Here is a 10,357-nt window from a genome sequence, read left to right on the forward strand (position 1 = left end):
GGGTGGGGGGTAGGAAAGGAAAGCAGAGAGGAGAAGCATGATGGGGCCATTGGCCTACAGGTGCTGTTTTTTCCTGAGCGTGATCGGGCGAAATCAGGACTGGGACAAAGCTTTACTTCCCCTCCTTCCACTAACTCACAAAAGGAGCCAATAGGAAAAAAAACACTATGAAAACGGTAAGGCACACCATAAAAGGCATATTATTCATTCTTCCCTGATGGTAAAACACAGCCTTGTGAATTAAATGCTAGCTTCCCATGCTCACCCAAAGAAAAGGATGATTTTAATATCAAATGTATTCCTTTCACTTACTAAGACATACATTAATTAGGGAGAAAACATTTTCCAAAATATAAACTTCTATCTGTTAATAAGCACAAATCTTCACAGAAAAGTAGGAAGGATTTGGAGGCTAGCAGCTTAACCTTAGCGGGAAGCCATCTGTGACTTTCAAACAGGCATTTTTACTAACTGGAGGTGGCACACTGTTGTGAAATGCTAAATTACATACCACTCAACATTATTATGGCTTCAAAAGTAGTTAAAGGCTTCAATAAGCACACTTTTATCACAAGAACACACAATCTAAAGCCAAAATAGTTCAGTTCAATGTGCCAAAAATATGCTCACCCCATACATTGTTAGGAAAAGAAATCTAAAATTTGCTGCTAATTCATTTGACGACAGCCAACATCTCCTATCTTCCTTGGCAAGAGGGCCATTTTTCTATGCTGTATTTTGCACACAGAAATCTGCATAGAATGATTTGCATACCAAAAACACATTTGTAAAAGAAACTGTTTGCACAGAAGTCAGGGAGAGATGGGGTTGCCACTGTTGGCTTCTATACACACATCCCCAGGCTGCTTGCTTTTCATTTCCTGTGTGCTGCATTCCCCACAAAGCGTTATGTACTTTATGATGCATTAAAAATTAAAGCAAATATATCTTGTGTATATCCAAGAACAACCGTAACAACAATATCAACACAGGCCAAATCTTTCCATGTTAACAACCTTCAACTTTTTACTAAGGGTCTGGTAATGTGTTATAATATATTAAGCTTTCATTTTATATTATGCGTTTTACATAAATTATTGCTAATTCTCATAATAAGTCTTCAAGGTAGGTGCTGTGGTTCCCCATTTTACACATGGTGACATCACTTGCAGCGGGGAAGCCTGGTTTGGAAGTCAGGTCTAATTGCTCAGCCCTTTCCTGCATTACTCTCCCCGCCCCCCACCCCCAACACACACACACACACCACCACCACCACCACTGCCTCTCTTCCCCCAGTTTGCCAAATACATTGTTTCATATCCAAGGGCCAGTCTACCAGTCTGGGGGTGGTAGGAAGTCATGCTGGAAGAGGTGTACCACTTGGTTTCCTGGCATTATTTTTTTTCCTGACCAGAGCCTGGAAGCAGCCAGTCTCAGGCTCAGTGAAGGGACCCAATAAACTAGCTCAGTGACAGACATGGGGTGAATGGGCAATGGCCTGTGATTCAGAGGGTGTCAGGGGGGAGAGACGGATTGGTCGCTGCACAAAGAAGGTACATGGTAGTTGAGATGCAACGGAACCCTCCCGCTCGGTGCCCATGCGCTATCACCAATTCAGTGCCAGCCCAGCTGTATTCTTGGAAACACAGAATGGTGTTGTGTGTGCTTAATTATAATGCTACTTACAGAGAATTTATCAGCAGCAAATCAGATGCTTGATGCACTTCTTAAGAAAAAACAATGGTTGTGGCTCTTTGAAATTTGTTCATGAACCTGGGTGAACCCTTTGGATTGTTCCAGTATATAGCATTTGAAAGAAATCAGCCATTTCTAGAAAGTCAATGGGAGAAAAGTACAGAATGAAAAGCCTGAGGATGACTGCACAACATTTGCTTTAAGATGTTTGCCTGGGGGGAGGGGAGGGGGGGAGGTTTCCACCTAGTTCTCTTTTTCAGGGCAAAATAGCAAAATTTATGTCTAATCATATCTCATTATCCATGTATCACCATTGTCCAGAGATTCCTGGCTTTGATACTTTATTATGTATTAGCCTCTGTTAGAAAGCAGTTTTTCCGACACTTTTAGTAACAAATCCCTTTTGATAGGATCTATAGCAGGCCTGCCTCATAGCAAGTTCCAGGCTAAAGCAAGTAACGTGACAGCAAACTGCTTTGGAGGCAGACAGGTCTGGTTTGAATCCCGGTTTCAGCACTATACTTTTATCTTAATCTCTCTGGCCCTCAGTTTCCCCATCTGTAAAAGGGAAAGAATATAAGGGCAGACCCTGACTGCCTACCCAACATCCATTTCCCTTTTCTTCCTTGCTAACAGCAACAACAACAACAAATCTGATTTTGTTCAGGTCCTGATGTGCCTAATCCCAGCAAAAGCTTTACATTGATCTGAATCCTCCATAGCTGTTGTCAGTGATTGGTTTACAGGATCTACAGAACGTATGCAACCTAATTCTGGCCAATGAGGCTGAAGGGGAAATCCTCCAGAAGCATCTGAGAAAGATTTTCCTCTCTGATAAGGCACATAAAGAGAAAGCCCATCTTCTTTTGCAGTCCCCTCCCCAGCTCCCTATCTGGACGCTGTTGTTGAGATGTGATGTTGGGCATTACGGCAGCCATCTCTTGAACATGAGAGGAATCAATACTGACACATTAAAGATTGCAGAGTGGCCTGGCCGCTGTGGCTCATGGTTCTATTCCCAGTCATGGCACATGCCTGGGTTGTGGGCTCAATCCCCAGTGTGGGGCATGCAGGAGGCAGTCGATCAATGATTCTCTCTCATTGTTGATATTTCTCTCTCTCCCTCTCCCTTCCTCCCAGAAATCAATAAAAATATATTTAATTTAAAAAAAAGATGGCAGAGAAGAAGGACTGAAAGAGCCAGGTTCTGGGCTACAACACTGATCTATTAACAACCTTCATTCACCTACCTCCAGATTTTTTGTTAACCGTAAATGTCTTTGTGGTTTAACCTGATGTGTTTTGGGTTTCTTGCAGAAAAAAAAATCCCAACTTATACAAATACCAACCTTATAAGATGGTTGTCAATAAATGATACAGTGTATGTAAAATGCTCAGCACAATACCTGGCATAGTAAATGGTTGTTAGAAATATTAGTAACATTTATCAAACATAAGTAATGATCTAAAAGATCAAAAGTTTCAAAACACAACATATAAGATGAATGGCACTGATTTAACATGACTAAAAAGCTTTATATTCTTGGTAAGGATGGGGGAGACACTGAGGTATAAGACAGTGATTACAGCAACAAACCCTCCTATCTGGGAGTAAGATGTACTAGTAACTGCAGCCAGAACACAAACGCTATTGGGAGATGAAAGGACTGTGGTTCTTTGCCAGGTTTCCATCCACCCTCTTACAGACAGACAATCACCCTGTCAGCAGCTCCAATTCATGTCTGAAGACTAACAATTACGTGTATGTGAATTACCAGCCTTGCAAAGGGGCAGAGTTCTTTCAACCCACAGAATATCTTTCTAGAATAGTAAAATTTACTAGTATTTTCTAAACACGTGGTTTATTTCTTAAAGGCAGGAAAGATAGGTATACTGATATATATTAAAATATACTAATTTAGGAATATCATTTTCTTAGATATAGCCTATCATTTTGGAGCAGTGTGGTAAACTCACAGGACTACATATAGTTTACAGATGAAACCACCAATTTTTGAAACAACCTACTACCACACAAAGTAGGAATACAGTAAGATAACATGGGAAAGAACCTAGATAATAGAGGTAATATTATATACAGCAGATACTCAACAAATAATTTTAAAGTAAACCAGATTTTTTTTTCTTCACTTTGTTTTAGCAAAGATGCATATGACAAGATTTCCAACTAACACTGAAGATTACACATGCACATACATCCATTTCCACTAGGGTCAATGTATACCCATTCAAAAGCCCTACACCTTCTATGGCTATGGTAGTATACAGCAAGCATTGATTTTCATAACTGATGGCCATGTGGCTTTATAAAACCCTGAATTATTAATCATATTCAGCATATTATAAAAGACAAGTAATCAAACTTTTAGACAAAAATTCATCAAGAACTGAAAACAAAACCCAGTTAATGAAATAAGACCACCAACTCCTGAACACTTTGGTTAACTCAGATTTTACTTGTATACTATACACACCACACACCTGCTTTTCTCAAAATCTATCTGTCCCCTTTTCTTTCAAAGGGGACTTCTGGTTACCTTGCAGTCAATGAAATAAGACCACCAACCCCTGAACATTTTGGTTAACTCAGATTTTACTTGTATGCTATACACATCACATACCTGCTTTTCTCAAAATCTATCTGTCCCCTTTTCTTTACAATAAAGGGTAAACTTGTTAATAGCTCAACTCCTCACACTGTGAAATGATTTTCCCAAATTTAGAGACCTCTGCATCTCTAAAGACTAAGATAGCTTTCATTCGTTAGAGGCAATTTCCAGACTTTACAACTTGGTAGATTTTTTTCTTCTTCATTTGTATGGAATTTAACATGACAATGTCAGAGCCAGAATTTACTTTTGCAGGGGTAAACTTGAACTAAATGAATGACAAAGCCTGGAGTGACCCTCTTCCTGTTTTATATTTCATTTCATATCACCCTCTCTGCAGCTGAATGGCTCCAAACAAAGGAAACTTCTCTAAGTTCCATGAAACCATCAGGATTTCTCTCTCTCTTTAAATGTATTTTTTATTGATTTCAGAGAGGAAGAAAGAGGGAGAGTTAGGAACATCAATGATGAGAGAGAATCATTGATCAGCTGCCTCCTGCACACCCCACACTGGGGATCGAGCCGCAACCCAGGCATGTGCCCTGACTGGGAATCGAACTGTGACCTCCTGGTTCATAGGTTTACACTCAACCACTGGGCCACTTCAGGCCATCAGGCTTTCTCTTTCTTCAGTGCAGGTGCACACACTGTGCCCACTGCCATGCATATTCTCTCGGCCAGTCTAACTTCTGCTTATCCTCTAGGTCTCATCTCAGCCATTACTTGGATGTACAATCTTAAACACCCTATACTGCTTTGCAGCACTTTGCATAACTGTAATTTATTTTTCCTACTAGTCTGTAAGCTCCACAAGGGTAGAGCCCTGTACAGTTGACTCCTGAACAACATGGGTTTGAACTGTGTGGGTCCATTCATACATATTTTTTCCAATAAATACTGTAAGTATATTTTCTCTTCCTTCTGATTTTCTTAATAGTATTTTCTTCTCTCTAGTTTACTTTATTGTAAGAATATAGTATATAATACACATAACATACAAAATGTGTGTTAACTGACACTTTATGTTATCAGTAAGGCTTCTGGTCAACAGGTTATTAGTAGTTAAGTTTTGAGGGAGTCAAAAGTTAATACATGGACTTTTGACTGTGTGGGGGGTTGGCACTCCTAACTCCCATGTTGTTCAAGGATCAATGCTTGGCACATGGTAGCTGTTGATCTATAGTGTTATAGGAGGTATGGGCAGAATTATCAAATTGCCTCTAAAATTTTAGACACTCTTATCACTGAAGTTCTCAAAATATAGTAACCAATGTGGACACACACATACACACAAACCTTAGTTATAATTACATTGTTAGTACCCTCCCTACTCAACCATCCACCCAAATAGTAGCATTCAGGAAAACAAGACAAAGCCTTGTAAATAACATTGAAATTGAAATTTTCTTTCAAACAGTTCTTTGCTCATGACTTAAAAAAATAACTGATCTACAAGACCACATAAAACAAGCATACTATAAGTGAATGGCTGCCTATCAAAATGTGATCATCTGACTTCTGTGATTACTCTTGCTTTTGAAAGGCTCAAAAGAAATACTTCCTGGCCCTGACCGGTTTGGCTCAGTGGATAGAGCGTCGGCCTAGGGACTAAAGGGTCCCAGGTTCGATTCCGGTCAAGGGCATGTACCTTGGTTGCAGGCATATCCCCAGTGGGGGGTGTGCAGGAAGCAGCTGATCGATGTTTCTAACTCTCTATCCCTCTCCCTTCCTCTCTGTAAAAAAAAAAAATCAATAAAATATATTAAAAAAGAGTTCATAAAGACACACTTGTACAACAAGAAAAAATACTCATAATATTAATACCTTGATTATTTTCTAGCTTTATCAGTGTGGTAATAACATGTAAATATGGCATTTGTTTTTCAAGGTTTTACCTACTCTTTATTCACTTCTCAAAGGACAGACCAGTGGATGAGATTACAGTATCCTATCATAAAATTAATGTCATATACTTGAAGAAGCTACTTTAATCACCACCTGGAGGAATAGATAACTAACCTAAGCCAGCTTTTTTAGCTGTAGGAACTAAAGATTAGAGGAAAAAAATAGAACATTGGATAGTAAAGCCTATTGTTAAAACTGCAGTACCACAAAATTTTTTAAAAAATTAAAAAGCACTGTTTTTATGATCATCAGTTCCTTCAAATTAGGATTGAGGCACTGGCCTGGTGTGGGAAATACTTTAAATATTAAATTAAATGCACTTAAGTATTTTGCAGTTTGGTTGCTTATAAGCAATTATGCCATAGGTTTTTCACAATTGTGACATATAGTACAATTTTCCATTAGTGAAAGGATAGGAAAGTTCATAGTATATACAAATAGACAATTTTAAAAAATAATTTGGAGATACTATAAAAAGCAATTTATGAAAAGGGTAGTCACTGGTTGTGTTGAAAGGCTCGACTAGAGAAATGGAAGAAAAATGTGAACTCTGATTCAGACTGTATCACTTAGCTATATGACTGTGAGCAAGTTGCATAGCCTCTGAGTATATAAAATGGACTACTGCAAGGATTCAGAAATTAAATATAAAATGTCTGACTATACCAGATGTATACTATGGCTTTTCTAATAGAGATGCATGATTTCACAGAGGAATTATTATAAACAAAGTAAAATAGAAATTTTAGGTGTCCCAAATGATAACTAGAAAAAAAAAATCCCTAATGATTCTGAACTCACATTTTCTTTAATTAAATTACCTTTTATTCTTCATTATTAGCTATTCTGGTTCCTATCCGACAAACATTTGTAAACTACCACCATCAAAAAATGGTGACTAGAAATCTGGGGACTGAATATGAAAACTGTTGACACAAATTAAGTAAACCCCTTTTCTTGACCATGTCCATGACAGCCAGAATCATGGCCAATAGTTTTTCCTTAGATTATACTTCTCTAAACATACATAGAAATTATATGGTATTGCCAACAGAACAATCATGAAATACCACAGACCAGAACAAGTGATCTCTTACTACTTTGAAACTCCATAGATTTTTGTGGTAATCCCCTAAATTATATTACTGATAGAAAATACTTTACTTAATAAATTGTTGACCAAAGAAATGTCCTACATTTTATAAGACAACACTAGATGGAAATATATTTGTTTTAAAGTCTTGCAAACATGAACCTGCACACTTTAGTTCCTTGAAATGTTTATCATTCTTCTTCACCGAGAACTATTATTTACAACAACCTGGACACTAACTACCTAAGGAAAGCTAAAGTGTCTTAACAATTGATAATGACCCTTCCCTTGCTCCCTCCCCAATAATAAGTAAACATAGAAGCACTAAATATAAATTTAATTCCATTCTCATTCACAAGTTCTGACACTTTTCCTCTAAGTTCTTTATTATCCAACCATGACATACTTATTTAAATCTAGACACTTTTAAACTTCTGTTAACCATTAAACAACTTATCAAATAGTTAAAACACTAACATATTCTAAGTTTGTAGTCTTTAACACAAATTGTTAAGGCAATCAAGTAACATTTTGGTAAATTATATAAAACAGAGTGATGTTTATTTCTTATTCACATTTTACAAACATCTCTAATTCACAGAATTTCACTAATTTTATTCCCCTAGAGATGTGAAGACTACAGAAAACTGAAAATGTGTCTTATGAACCTCAATCACTGTAAAGATCACTGAAATATCTACCAAATTAAATGAATGGAATTTGTTACATTAAAAGCGAGATTTTTTTTCTCTCCAAAGTCACCAAAACCATTCTTTAAAATTCAACAAAAAAATTGTTGGAATTTGTCGGGTTTTGTGTGTGTTAATGTTAGGGTGGTGTGATCTTCTTTGGATGTATGACTGTTGAAAGCTGAGTTATACAGAAGAAATAATAGAGAACAGAGGCTTTTCTCTACATACTTATTCCCAAAGCCTGCCCTTCATCTCATTTTGGTTTTCCACATTGATCCAATTGTAGCACTTCCTGGAGAGAGCTCTGTCCTAACTGGCAACATCAGGAAGAGAATTGGACAAAGCAAAATGAGAAAATGCTCGTGTCATTTCATCTCCTGTCATGTCTCTTTGAAAACAATGAAAACATTCTTAGGAGCACTAAGTCACAATTTAACCTTCAATAGCTTTTACCTGTAATGGAGATGAACAGGAAATATGGAATGAGTCCTTCATCTATTCAATAGGTGCCCGATTTCTATTGAGATGCATACCATGTAGCAGAATTTTAATTGGTTCCCTCTCCTGCATAGTTGTGATGACCTCACAACCTCATTAGTAGGCTATTCAGCAGTGATGCTTGGATAATCCCCACTGGATGGCGAATCAAAGCAGATACAATCTAAAGACACGAAATTACCTAACATTAATTCCTGTTCAGAGATTTCCCCCCTCTAACTGTTGAAAAAACGATTGAGTTAAAGCCACCAATGCCGACTCCCCAAAAATAATGGTTCAAACCCCCAAATCCCCCTGGATTGCCGAAAAGGAATCAATAATTTAAAGAGAACAAGTACTGCACGTGAAATCCCCTCTCCAAAAAAACCAAAAAACAACACGTTAACATTTCACACACTGAGAATGTCTGAGCGCCATCTCCCACTGGACCGCGGTGCGAGCCCAGGGCGGCGGCGACCGCGCAGGACCCATCCGCGCCTATTTCTGCTTCATGGACTCGGGCGGCTGAGGGACCGGAGGGCGAGGCAGCTTGAGGTAGACCTTGACCGAGTCGTAGATGAACCACTGCAGCGCCGTCAGGGTGCCGATCATGATGATGCGGGCGAACAGGCCCTTCCACAGGCCGCCCGGCCCCAGTCTGCGGAGGACCTCCAAGGCCGTGCTGCCTTTCTCCTGGTTCAGCACGGACACCACCGAGTCGGCCGGGTGCGACACGACGGCGCAGAAGACGCCGGCGATGTAGCCGGCCACGAAGGTCACGGCCAGCTGCTCGGCCTTGGTGCACTGGCTCTGCGGCTTGGGCACCACGTACTTGTAGAGGGCCTCCACGGTGCGCTCGAAGCAGGCGAACTTCATCATGGTGTAGGGGATCTGCCGCATCCAGAGCGGCGCCACGCCCTTGTAGAAGGCCCACAGGCCCTCCTCGCCGTACATGCGGGGCGCCGCGGCGCGCAGGGTGCGGGCGTAGCCCGGCTGCGTCTGCACGCGGACCTTCACCGCCTCCATGGGCGACAGGGCCATGTCGGCGAAGAACTCGGCGCTGGCCGAGGCGGCCAGGTACAGGCCGGTGCGCCACTCATAGGCCTTCTCCGGGCCCAGCAGCTCGGCGTAGCGGATCTTGAAGACCTCGTAGAGGCCGAACTTGAAGAAGCCCTGCATGGAGTAGCCGAGGAAGGTGGGGGCCCAGCCTCGGGCCAGGCCGCGCAGCCCGTCGTCCTGCAGCGTCGCAGCGAAGCCGCTCAGGATGCTCTTGTATTTGCCCGGGTCCACCTGCATGCGGCACTTGACCAGGTCCAGCGGCACGATGGCCGTGTGCGTCAGCCCGCAGCTCACCATCCCGCCCAGGCCGCACAGGAGCAGGTACCTCGGGGAGCCGTATTCATAGCTTTGTTCCACCGAGACCGCCGCCCGCTTGCTTCTGCTCCCACTCTGTGCGTGCAGGGGTGGGATGCCGCCGCTGTCACACATGGCCCCTCTCCTCTGAGCACACAAGTCCCTGCGGCCTCTGTCCTCCCGCAGGAGCAGGTGCGCATGCGTAGTGAGCTTCCCCGCGAGCCGCCTGACCAACGGTCAGAGGGAGCGGGCGGCCCAGCCTCGCCTAGAGGGTTTCCGCCCACGCCCCAACCGCGCAGGCGCAGCCCCTATTGGTTGGGTTGGGGCGAAGCCCTAAACCCACTCGCGAGAGTTTAAGTGAGAATCGCACTGCGCGCCTCCCTCACACCCTCCGCGAAGGGGCTTCTGGTAACAGCGGGAACCCCGCCCCTCAGCCCTTCTCAGCCAATGGTCCGCGGACCCTAGGTCTTACCTTGGGCGCTTATAAGGCTTTGTGTGCCCCGTGGCAGCTC

The 10,357-nt window shown here is 41.8% G+C and overlaps 1 protein-coding gene across 1 annotated transcript; it reads right to left on the reverse strand.

The window, feature by feature from the left end:
- Positions 1 to 8,990: 8,990 nt before the first annotated feature.
- LOC102244676 (phosphate carrier protein, mitochondrial) lies at positions 8,991 to 9,980 on the reverse strand. The gene has a single exon (XM_005878681.1). The coding sequence runs from the start codon at positions 9,978 to 9,980 to the stop codon at positions 8,991 to 8,993; it is 990 nt and encodes a 329-aa protein (XP_005878743.1).
- Between the last annotated feature and the right edge of the window lie 377 nt (positions 9,981 to 10,357).

Source organism: Myotis brandtii, unplaced genomic scaffold, assembly GCF_000412655.1.
Source record: "Myotis brandtii unplaced genomic scaffold, ASM41265v1 scaffold57, whole genome shotgun sequence".
Classification (NCBI taxonomy): domain Eukaryota; kingdom Metazoa; phylum Chordata; class Mammalia; order Chiroptera; family Vespertilionidae; genus Myotis; species Myotis brandtii.

Excerpts from the sequence above, each read along its gene's own strand:
- LOC102244676 (XM_005878681.1), bottom strand. The coding sequence starts at position 9,980 with ATGTGTGACAGCGGCGGCATCCCACCCCTGCACGCACAGAGTGGGAGC.